This window comes from Macrosteles quadrilineatus, unplaced genomic scaffold, assembly GCF_028750875.1.
Source record: "Macrosteles quadrilineatus isolate MER2022 unplaced genomic scaffold, UCM_ALF_1.0 Scaffold_4__1_contigs__length_99947679, whole genome shotgun sequence".
Taxonomy (NCBI): domain Eukaryota; kingdom Metazoa; phylum Arthropoda; class Insecta; order Hemiptera; family Cicadellidae; genus Macrosteles; species Macrosteles quadrilineatus.
This window is the reverse complement of record NW_026542597.1, coordinates 75452780-75465941: the sequence shown is the minus strand read 5'-3', so window position 1 is coordinate 75465941 and position 13162 is coordinate 75452780. Positions and strand designations below refer to the sequence as shown.

At 34.8% G+C, this 13162-nt stretch overlaps 1 protein-coding gene across 1 annotated transcript in view; it reads right to left on the bottom strand.

Moving 5' to 3' along the window:
* Nucleotides 1-11989, bottom strand: part of LOC128993061 (uncharacterized) — a 42728-nt gene extending 30739 nt beyond the window's left edge. Inside the window, exons 1-2 of the mRNA XM_054416817.1 lie at nucleotides 11914-11989; nucleotides 1362-1591 (exon numbers count right to left, since the gene is read on the bottom strand). Coding sequence (XP_054272792.1) covers nucleotides 1362-1574 — 213 coding nt within the window. The 5' untranslated portion in view covers nucleotides 1575-1591; nucleotides 11914-11989. The remainder of the gene's footprint in view (nucleotides 1-1361; nucleotides 1592-11913) is intronic.
* Between the last annotated feature and the right edge of the window lie 1173 nt (nucleotides 11990-13162).

The window sequence follows — 13162 nt, the reverse complement described above, 5'->3', positions numbered from 1 at the left end:
TCATACTAAAAGGAAGAAAAGAGTTTATGTGAAGGTATGTCCAAAAATGCATATTTTCCCAGTTATTCGCCATTTTGTTTTTTATACAAAAATATTTTTACCTTGTGAAGTTTTTCATTCGATGATTATGGAATTTGGTAACCATGTTAACATACACAAGACCTATTATATAAAAAAAAATAAAGTTGTTCCGATTGTAAATTTCAAAATAGCGGCCGTTTGAATTCTTATAACTTAAAGTACTCAAAAACGGCTTATTCTATGAAAATATGTCAGGGATACTTTTTTTAGCAATTTTAATTTTCTATCAAACCATACCAAGATCAGACAAAAGATAAGTAAACTAGAACGGGTTTTTATCTGTAAGACGAGGCAAAATTAACGCTTCCCCGTCTAACTTTGTCTTATTTTTACACAAAAACCGTTATATTTCAGTTATATTATGTCTGATCTTTTTGATCTTGGTATTCTTTAATAGAGAATTAAAAATTCGAAAAAAAAAGTATACTGGACAATTTGTAATAGAATTAGCCGTTTTTAAGTTATTTAAGTTATAAAAATTCAAACGGCCATCATTTTGAAATTTACAATCATAAAAACTTTTTATTTTTTCTATAATATATCTTGTAGGTGTTAACATGGTTACCAAATTTCATAATCATCAAAAGAAAAACTTCACGATAAAAATAGTTTTGTATGAAAAACAAAATGGCGGATAACTGGGTAAATATGCATTTTCGGACATACCTTCACATAATAGGACACTTCACATAAACTTTTTTCTTCCTTTTAGTATGAGGATTCATTTCCCAAAGTCCCGAAACGTTTTTTATTGACACCCTGTAAATGTGTTTGTATTTGTTTGTTGAATTGCTTAGAGTTCACTTATAGAATCAACAACTTATACTTTTGAAATTTATGGTGTTTTGTTTTATCACTTAGGACCACATTACTTTCTGGTGGTATTAAAACAATAATCTCTAGGTTACAAAGCTATATAGTTTGAATCAAATTAAATAAAATTTCCAAATTTTTCTACTAGGTATAGTAGGCCTAAGGTCTTCATTAACCTCGTCAATCTAAATGCGCTAATCCCTAAAGGACCAAAGGCAAAAATAACAAAAACCACTCACGTACCGCCCGTTATATAGATTTTCTCTCCAATCACAATTAATTGTACTACTGTGCGGTTTAAATTGCAGTGTACTACAACAATTTACTATGGTTTATTCATACAACATCTGAAGTTTTTACACCAGAAGTCTCATATTAAATTCTGCATTATGCTAGTTTCAATAATCCAAACAAGTTTAAATAGTTACCCTTAAATCAGAAGGACTTTACTTCAGGCACATACTTACATAGTAGTTATACAGGGCGTCGTCCCTATATTTTGGTATTACATCGCCGGTTTGCAGGTAGGACTGTATAGTCAGCCGTAAAACATAATCTGCTGAACCCATCTTGTTAAACTTGGGCTCGCAAACGTTGTTGATAAAATCGTTATCTGCTTGTTTTTCAGTACATACATTCGGCATTTCAAGTTTCTTACTCTTCTCTACACTGTCAGTCATCGTGTATAATCCATCAACTGTAATATTTAATAAAAATATATTAATTTTTTACAATTACAATGCCATACCTACCTAAGATTAAATATGTTCAACAAGCTGCCAAATGTCTGCCAAAACATGTCTGTAACTGTTTTTAGTAAAAAGCTCCATAAATGGCTTTTAAACAACCCTTTTTATAAAGTTAGTGAATTTTTTTATACTTGCCCACATGAGACTGATTTTATGTAGTTTAACTAAATGTTGTGTATGCACAGGTATTGTAAATGTTTTTTTCCTCCAGTCACCCGACAAAGTTGGCTTCCTTGTACTGTTTATAGTACAGAAAGCTGCTAATTGCTGCATATTTATACTTAGCCGTACGGTTTATACTTTGTCGTACGGTTTATACTTTGCCGCACATCAGGATTCCAACGAAACAACACAAAACAGCGTGGTTCTATTATGCACGTACTCCGTGTACGCTTGGAAATAGGTTGGCAACACTTAAAGATAATAATACTATGAGCAGCTGATTGACTATTTTAACTACAATTTAAACTGTCATTTCGGGTTTATAGTTTCGGTATTTCTGAGCTTTCTGGACTTTTCTTTTAAACGTATTTAAAACATTCCTACGATCTTAATAAACAAGAAAATACCTTTAAAGCATTTTTTTAGGCGCAGAAACCACTTCAAATTACAAAAACATACGGAACTATATTCTCAAAACGTCAAAACGCGGAGCAAATTTCTTGCCAAGGAAAAATAGCGGAGTGATACGGACCAGGTACTACTTTCTCTAGGGCACCTATTTGTGTTGCCAGCTGAACCTAAAAACGTGTTGTATAGTGTTTGAAAGACTAATTATTTATATGCTTTATAGTGACTGTAGGAAAAATATAATGTGTAACACGAGTGCAAAAGGCCTTTGCTGCACTCGAGATCATTCCACACTCGCCTGCGGCTCGTGTGTAAACATTGCTCTCGTGTGCAGCAAAGTGCCACTTTACCCACTAGTTACACAAATAACTATTCTACGTAGGCCTACTATGTCAGATGTGTTTTTACATTTTACATTTTCCTATTGTTAGAAGGTTAGTAGTCTTGTAAATAAAACGTGACAATGTCTATTGCTAATTTGTAATGTGCTGAATGACTGAATAAATGCCTTATTAACTTAAATAATACGGCTTTAGAAGAAGGGTTGGAAAAGTAAGACTTGGGATGGTTTGAACATGTGAGAAGTATATCAGAAGAATGTGTAGAGCAATAGAGTTGATGGTGATGGAAGGAAGGTTACAGAGAGGAATGGCGGACAGATCAGGTAAACGGGGATATGGTAAAGAGAATAGGGAGATAACAGGTGGAGAAAGAGAAACTGTGAAGAGATATGAGAATATAGAGAGGCCTAGACAATTTCCAGACCTAAAAATAACTAAAATTGAAAATGTGTACTATAAACTTAATATGTATTTGTCGGGTGTGAAACCAATTTATCAAGAAGCTATTCTTATCAACTGATGAGTAATTATGACTGTCATGACATACAGCTTGAACCTGAAAGTTATCTTGGTGCTGCCGTGCTGCTCTTACAAAATGATGCAAGCAACAATCATACAGTACTTGTAAGGTAAGAGAATCTTTATCTACTGTATTTTAAAACAATAAATTTTAGTGAATTTCCCTATAGGGAAGTAGCTATTACTGTTGGTCTTGTGGTAAGACCTAGGTCCGGGACCGATCATCTATTTTTCATTTTGACGTCCTAAGGGGCCAAAAACACCATCCGTTTATAATGTGTTATACATGTGTGTGTGTGTGTCTGTAAACACAATAACTCAAATAATTTTTGTCCGATATTGATTAAATTTGGCTTGAAGGTGTAGGGCAGGATAAACTTGAATGAGTTCATGAACCAGCATGATTGGACCATGGGAACGGGGTTTTATGGGGTAAAAATTGGGTTTTCTAACTTTTGACCCTCAAAAGAGAGAAATAAAATTTCCCAATTTCTCTCTAGACCATTTTGAAGAGCTTAAAAAAACAAATAGTTAATAAACTATTTATAATGTTATTTATAACTATTTATATCTAAAATATAAAATTCTCGTGTCACAGTGTTTGTCTGCAAACTCCTCCGGAACGACTTCACCGATCGTTATGAAATTTGGTGTGTAAATTCTGTAGGTATGCGAATCGGACGTAAACTATTTCCCGTTTCGAAATTCTTAAAAGGGCTCCGCCCCAGTGGCTCTGGAGTTTCCCATGTTAACCTTATGAGAAATGGAATTAATGAATCTTAACAGCTGTTTCAATTAAACAAGTTGGTTCTGTTCTATGATGTTCAATGGCATTAAAGTTACAAGGATTACCAACAGGGTGCAGCACTATTATTTCTTTTACATTTATGACAACAGCTAATTTGCAACCAAAAGGTGAGTGAGCGTAGCGTACGAACTTCAACCTGGAGGCGAGTTAGCGTAGCGAACGAGCTAACCTGAAGGCAAGTGAGCGCAGCGAACGAGCTCCAACCTAAAGGTGAGTGAGCGTAGCGAACGAGCTCCAACCCAAAGGTGAGTGAGCGTAGCGAACGAACTTCAACCTGGAGGCGAGTTAGCGTAGCGAACGAGCTAACCTGAAGGCAAGTGAGCGCAGCGAACGAGCTCCAACCTAAAGGTGAGTGAGTGTAGCGAACGAGCTCCAACCCAAAGGTGAGTGAGCGTAGCGAACGAACTTCAACCAGGACGTGATTGAGCGATGCGAACGAGATCATCTTGAAAATTAAACGTAACGGTACTTTCTTTCCATCGGTCTGTCATAGGGGAAACCTATAACTTAGGCGATACGAAGTTCGCCGGGTCAGCTAGTGTATTTATATTTATATTAATATTAATATGTATTTATAATGTTAGCGATTTTTAAACGCTTATTGGTTACAGAAGAAGGTTGTAACGGAGAAAATTCAAAATATTGTTAATTTAAAATTCCCATGCTATTCTTAGGGGGAATATTGTTAACTGTTGTAGCTTGCTTGTTTATGGATATAGCTACTACAGTCAAAAAATTCCCAGAATGAATTTCTGTAGGTAGACATTTAGCGCGATCGCCAGGGGGAAATTTGCCTTGCAGTAGTTATTACGACTCCTGGGGAGGGTATATCAGTAGTTGGGGTATAGCTGATGAGCCGTAGTGCAGCATTGGTAAGAGCTTTTTGTGTACCTGCAAGTCTACTTTGTTGGTTCGGTCGTGTACACAAACTGTGAGTGGCACAAACTTGGTAGGGTAAAAGATAATTTGGTATAACACAATGTTTCAGTCACCAGTCACAATTTAGTTCAAAAAATTTGGATTTGCATTGGCCATATCAAAGAATTCACAAGCCATTAACATTTGAGTTTCTTTGTGCTTAGGACCAGGAGACAGCATTTTAGGGACAATTTACACTTACACTGTTGACTCACAAGACGGTAAATACACAAAAGATGGTATATTTGTTTTATACTAAGCCATTAAAATTTTGTTAAAAAAAATATTTTATAATCTTTCCTGTAGCAGCAAACCTAACCCTTTTCTGTCCTTGTGTCCTTTATAGGACAATACAAATATTTGTTGGGGAAATATCTAACTGAATTTCCATGTTAAGCATAGTATCTCTGGATTCCTATAAGATACCAAACTAAATTATAAACATGGAAAATACCACCAATACATTACGCAGCTTGCTTGGTGATTATTCAAACCACAGAGTCACACTCAGCTAAAATGCTGTTGGCCATCAAGTTAACTGAGTGAAAATTTAAAAACGTACGTTTTCAGGAAAAGCACTTTTAAAATTTATTGTTCCGTTTTTTGAAACTTTTTTTATTTTTTTAATTTCATTGACATTTGAAGTTTCATAAAATGTCCATGGTAACGCAATATCTTTGGTGATTTTTTATTAATAGAGCATTTTTGATGGAAAAACACGAAATTATGTCACGACCATCACGGACATCAAACTGAATATTAAAAATAGTTAATATTATTTGTGTAACTATGTTTTGCTATTAATTAATTTACTTTTATGACCATCATACAATAAACAGCTCACTAAGCTTTTGGTATATATGGTCTTTCTAGAAAAAAATAAAAAAACTCAAAAAGTTTGAAAAAAGCCAATAAAATCTTCTTAAGTTTGTATAACTCCGAAAAAACTTACCTGAGACCCGAAAAATCGTTATGTTTTTATAGAGGTGTACTTCTTTTGTGTATAAAACATTGAAATATGATGATATTTTAATTTTTGAAATTTTTATGATAGAAATCATCAACGTGATGGTCAGGGACAAGCGGTACGGTCGTGAATTGTCTGAAAAAATTAAATCTTTGTAAACAATCCTTCAACTATACTGTTAGTTATAGTAAAAATATGTGTTTCAATTGAACTAAACTGTTCAATTTACAATGATATTTAAGTTATTGTCACGACCAAACACAGTATAATCCATAAGGCTGGATTGGTCGTGAAAAAACCCGCGATGGTCGTGAAACTTTGGTCGGGACATTACGTGTTATTTGGCTCTGTTCTGGCGGTAGCCCTGCACCTCATGTTCGAGGATACAAAGTGGACTTCTAGGTTAATGTAGCAATATAAATATCATATCAAAAAAAATTAACCCCACGTCTACTTCATCAAATGACTATGTATGGTCATGGACACACCAAAATTACAAAAAACACAAAATTACCTTTCTTAATCTTGTAACTACTTCTTTCAACACAAAACAACCGGCACAACAAACTTGACGTACACCCCGAACTAGTCTCTAAAACGAACTGACGCAATCGACGCCAGGCTTGCCACTGTCGTGCTCCAAAGTTGAAAATTTTTCCCAAATGGTCGTGACGCCAAATCGAGGGACAGACTTATTTTGTCATGGTAGTCAGTTTGCAATGACACTAAAATTATAATATGCTCCTTTTTTGTAAGTTTAATAACTATTGATGACATAAAAATATGGCTTGATATATTTCGGCATAAATAATTAGTCTAAAAACAGCGTGAAAGTTGGAAAATGTACCCTAGGGACACGTCATGGTCGTGAATTTCGAGACTTTAAAAATACGAAAAAAATACCTAGAACCTATTTAAAACCAAATAAATGTGTGTAACATGTTGCCCCCGTCCCAAAAAATATTAAAATACATAATAATAAACTACAAATCCAGTATCTACGAAGTAAAAGGCCAGGGACATGAAAACGTACGTTTTTAAATTTTCACTCAACTACAGAATAAACAGTAAACCGTAACCGCGTACCCAATAACTGTTGGAAATTAACGTGATGATTCAAGTGTAGTGTAATGTATAAACAAATGTACGATGCCACAGCAAACCTGCAGACTAAGCGAATTACCATTTGTCTGGTTGGATTTTCAATTAAATCTATTTAAATAACATTAGGTATAACAAGTGCCTAGGTTTGCTGCTACAGGGTATGAAATAAATAAGTTTACAAGTTTTATTAATAGATATCAGTAAACAAGCAAACTTAAACAGTTTTCTTATTCTTCATAAGAATAACAAGGGAATTTTAAATTTAATATTACACCTAATTTGAATTTTTCTCAACATTTCTATATTTCCAAAAATTTTGTGAAATATGGTCAAAAAGGTGGAAATCGGCAGCCATTTTCCAAGATATTGGCCGTAGCACAGCATGCACGAATGTTGTTTTTTAATATGTTATTACTGGGTAGTAGTTCTACACATATGCAATGTTTCCGGTTTAGAGTATTACTAGCTGTACCCACGGGCTTTGCCCCATTTAACTTCACAAGTATTCGCATGGCTCAATCACGTCCTGGTTGAAGTTCATTCGCTACGCTCACTCACCTTTAGGTTGGAGCTCGTTCGCTGCGCTCACTTGTTTCAGGTTAACTCGTTCGCTACGCTAACTCGCCTTAGGTTGATGTTCGTTCGCTACGCTCACTCACCTTTTGGTTGCAAATTGGATGTTGTCATAAATTTAAAAATTTAATAATAGTGCTGCACCCTGTTGGTAATCCTTGTAACTTTAATGCTATTGAACATCATAGAACAGAACCACTGGGGCGGAGCCCGAAAGCCCGATCAGAATAAAAACTACTTAGTTTTCCTATTTCCCAAAGAATCGGTGTACCGAATTTCAGCCTCCTAGGTAAATGAAAGTGGGAGAATTAGTGATGAGTGAGTGAGTCAGTCAGTGAGTGAGTCAGTGAGGGCTTTGCCTTTTATATTGTGTGGAAAGATAAAAATATTAAGGCCATACAATACCTATCTACTATGAACGGTTCAGGCAATATTGAGGGGTAAATGTGATTTTTTTCTTAAAGTTCTAAAAAAGTTGTTTTTTATAATGGAGGACACCCATAAAAAGAGTTTGTAATGGATGCCAAATCGTTGAGTAAACCTCCCTTAACATGTTTAAAAAAGTTACACTGATTTGCGTGCCGTTTTTGAGTAGGATGGGGTGAAAACGGGGTGGGGAATTTTATTCATAAGAAATTTTGTTAAATTTTGTTAAGTGACACTTTTTTCCCTTTATAACACAAATATAATGTCAATTTCACTAAATATGACTTACCTATCTGAAAAGACAAACCTACCTAGATACGTGAACACAGTGAATTTTCTACCGTTTGAATTCTTCTTAAGTGTGTTTTATCATTAATTAATTATTAAGTAAATATCCTTGTTACAATAGTTATTTGTGTAACTAGTGGGCGAAGTGGTACATTGCTGCACACGAGAGAAATGCTTACACATGAGCCGTAGGCGAGCGTGGAAGGTTTCTCGAGTGCAGCAAAGGCACTTTGCACTCGTGTTACACACGTTATATTTTTCCTACAGTTACTATAAATCATATCAATGATTAGCCTTTCAAACACTATACGACACCTGTTTAGGTAAGGTTGAATCCAATCGTTGAACGAAATGGGAAACACTGCAACAGTTGATTGTAATTGTAATATTTTTCAGTGTTGCAAACCTATTTCTAAGCAAACACGGATTACGCGCATAATGAAAGCACGCTGTTTGTGTTGTTTGGTTGGAATACTGGTGTGCGACAAAGTAAAAACCGTATGACAACGTACAAACTGTGTGACATGCATCAATTAGCCGCTTGTATAACCAAACAAAAATGGTGGATATATGGTTAACAAAGCGACTTTGGAAAAAATGTTACACTTGATTTTCTCTTTATTTTGAATCAGAGAACCATTTCCTGGAGCTGTCTACTTAAGGGACACTCTGTATATATTAGATTTTCTATTTAAAAAAGGAGTACGTATAAGTAAGTTTGAATGAATCAACAATATCTAGTGAAAAAAATTATATTTTCCTACAGTCACCCGACAAAGTAGGCTTCCTTGCACAGATCTACAGAAAGCTGCTAATTGTTGCATATACTTACTTTTAAGACCCTCAGTTTCCAACCAAACAACACAAAACAGCGTGCTTTCATCATGCACGTAATCCGTGTTTGCTTAGAAATAGGTTTGCAACACTTAAAAATATTACAATTACAATCAGCTGTTGCATTGTTTCCCATTTTGTTCAACGATTAGATTTAACCCACGAATACTAGAAAAATACCGGTATGGATCATAAACATAAACAATTGACGTTTTTGGCCCGAAAGTAAACAAAACCCCTATTCTAATAGCATTTAATCGTTATATGGTTTTGTTTACTTTCGGGCCAAAATCCTCATTTGTTTATGTTTATGATCCATACCGGGTCTTTTCTAGTATTCGTGTTTTAACCTTACCTAAACAGGTTTTGTATAGTGTTTGAAAGACTAATTTATTTATATGATTTTTAGTAACTGTAGGATAAATATAACGTGTAACACGAGTGCAAAGTGCCACTTCGCCCACTAGTTACACAAATAACTATTGTAACACGGATATTTATGTGATATTATAACTGACAAAACTCACTTAAGAATTCAAACGGTAGAAAGTACACTGCGTGTTCACGTATCTAGGTAGGTTTGTCTTTTCAGATAGATAAGTCATATTTAGTTAAATTGACGTTATATTTGTGTTAAAAAGGAAAAAAAGTGTTGCATAAAAAATATTTACAAAATTACTTATGAATCAAATTCCCCACCATGTTTTCACCACCTCCTACTCAAAAACGGCACGCAAATCAGTGTAACTTTTTTATATAATTACAAACTCTTTTTATGGGTGTCCATGGGTTTCCTCCTTTTAAAAAACAACTTTTTTAGAATTTTAAGAAAAAAACACATTTACCCCTCAATATTGCCTGAACCGGTGACAGTAGATAGATATTGTATGGTATCATCTTGTTCGAAATTTAATGTTAATTATTTTTGTAATTCATAATATATCAATACAAATGCACCGTTTTCAAGATGTTTGTAAAATAGTAAAATAAGTCCCATTCCCCTCCATTTTTCTTTAAACCCTCCTTCTGCAATCCGACACTCAAATCAGTGTAACTTTTTTACACATATTAAGGGAGGTCTATTAAACAATTTAGCACTCATTAGAAACTTTTTTATGAGTGTCCATGGGTTTCCTCCATTTTAAAAACAACTTTTTTAGAATTTAAGAAAAAAATCACATTTACCCTTCAATATCGCGTGAACCGTTCATAGTAGACTAGCTGTAACCCGCGGGCTTTGCCCCGTTTAACTTCTTAATTTTCAAGATGATCTCGTTCGCATGGCTCAATCTCGTCCTGGTTAAAGTTTGTTCGCTACGCTCACTCACATTTAGGTTAGAGCTCGTTCGCTATGCTCACTACCTTTAGGTTGGAGCTCGTTCGCTGCGCTCACTTGCCTTCAGGTTAGCTCATTCGCTATGCTCACTCACCCTTGGGTTGAAGTTCGTTCGCTACGCTCACTCACCTTTTGGTTGCAAATTAGCTGTTGTCATAAATGTAAAAGAAATAATAGTTCTGCACCCTGTTGGTAATCCTTGTAACTTTAATGCTATTGAACATCATAGAACAGAACCAACTTGTTTAATTGAAACAGCTGTTAAGATTCATTAATTCCATTCCATTTCTCATAAGGTTAACATGGGAAACCCCAGAGCCACTGGGGCAGAGCCGATTGGACGGATCAAGAAATTGATGGTGTATAAACCTATTCCATGAAATTCTACACGTATGTACCAAGTTTCGTGGCAATCGGTTCAGCAGTGTCTGAGTTTATCACTGCCAAATATATATACAAACATCCTCTTTTATACTTATAGATAGGTATTTTATGGTATCATTTTGTTCAAAATTATTTTCACCCCATTTTCACCCCCTCCCCCCCTAACCCGACACTCAAATCAGTGTAACTTTTTTTACATATTAAGGGAAGTGTATTTAACAATTTAATGCTGGTTTGGAAATTTTTTTAGATGTTCCGGTTTAGGTATTGCCACTTTAACCTGGTTTAGGTATAATTTAACCTGGGATGAGCATGTGAAACATGTGGTAAAAAAATCTACAGCTGGTATTTATGCTTTGTGACAAATGTCCCGTGTCTCAAGCATTGAAACTCTTAAAACTATTTATTTTGCTTTAATAAATTCACATATAGCTTATGGAATAGCTTTATATGGTGGTACCACAAAAAAAACCTAGACAAAATTCTACGTCAACAGGAAAATGCTCTTAGAATTATCTTTAGTATAAAAAACAGAGAATCAGTTAAAAAATATTTTTCTAAATTGGGTATAATGACCATCTATGATTTATACATTTTTGAAACTATTCTACATGTAAAAAGTTCAGATTATCAAACTAAAAATTTCCACAGTTACAATTTACGAAACACCAGGCATGTAGAACAACACAGATTTAAGTTATTTGAGAAAAAAACCAGTTTCATTGGCAAACAATTTTTATTTAGCCTACCCAAAAATATTTTCAACGAACATAATTACAGTAGCTTTAAAAAACTACTGAAAAACTATTTGCAATCTAAATCATTATATTCAATAGAAGAGTTTTGGAATTTAAATTATTAGAAATATGTTATATGTTATGATTTATGTTTGTAATCTATTATTTAGGATACTTGAATACCTAACTTTTTTCTTCTCTTTTTCTTTCTGTGACACAATTCATGTATTTGCTGTAAAATACTTGATGAATAAAGATGATTTGTATTGTATTGTATGATGTGGCTTTATTTAGTTTCTTGTGCCACGTGGACTCTTTCCCATTTGGGAAAGCCTGCTATCCAAATCAAAATCCTTATAACTAGACCAGATGTCCTATGTTACATCACTACTGGTTTTAAGTCAATTATCTTTAAGAGTATTTCATTATGGCTAATTTCAACTTTTGGATCTAAGTAACACTTACCCTTGTAAAATCTCCAATGGGCCTTGATTATGGTTTTTTTATCCTCACAAATTCTGGACCTTTTTTTCTTATGTAGGATTCCAACTTCAGTGAGTTTACCTCTATCACCTGGTTTTAAAAACGCTTGCCAACCAAAGTCAATTATTGTTGGATCAAATGAAAAGCGAGTTTTGACATCGTAGGGGACTTTGGGTCTTAAAGCATAGTCAGGCACGCTAAAAGAAAAGTTTTGGATTAAATTAAAATTTATGATTATCTTACAATTTTTTGTGATCAATAATATTTTAACCAGTTGTGTTTTAACCAGTTATTTTCTCACGATATTTAGCACATCACTAAACAATTTTGGATTAAATTTGACATGGGTGGTTTGACAGTTAAACAGTTACCTATGCATAATGTACGGGCTTCGTGATTTGAAAAGGAACACAAGGTGGATTCTGGAATGAAGAAAGGAAAGATACTTGTGAACCCTGAAAAAGGAAATCTAGAGAAGTTTAGTAAGTGTTGAATAATGCTCTTGGGTAGGAGACATCAGTTCTCAGTTTAATAAGATCAATAAAAAAAATAGAGATATTGATAGTTCAACATCTGAGGAGAAAATGAGGCATGCTTTATTTATTTATTTATATCAACGGATACACCATTTACAAACAACTTACACAACACAGCTTTGTACATAACATAACATTAAAATACTATGTTCAGTGCCGGATTTACCACTAGGCAGACTAGGCCGTGGCCTAGGGCCCAAGCAAAAGGGGGCCGCAAAGGCATAACAATTTCTTTTTTCAGAGCAAAAAAAAATATTTTTTAAATTATCAAATTGCTGAGATTGCGGGTGACAATAATGCTGTCCCCGTTATTGCGGCCCACGGGAGATGATCACGATTTTGCCATGGTTGCGGGTGTCGATGATAATGTCCCCGTGATTGCGACCAATGGGGGATGTTTACGGTTTTGCCGTTGTCACGTGTGTCGATGATGATATCCTCGTGATTGCGGCCCACGGGAGATATTAATGATTTTGCCGCTGTGGCGGGTTTTAAGGGAGAGGAGGTAAAAATGCTTTAGTGTGAGACTCCTGAGCTTGTCAGACTACTCACTAAAAAAACCCTTCTACTATGTTGGAGACAGACCTGGGATTGTTTGTCTCATTAATTCAGGTCAGGTCAACTTGTGAACTAAGCCCTCAGGGCTCGCACCGTTTCTGGCATTCAATTTCTTTATGACCTAGACTGCATCTCGG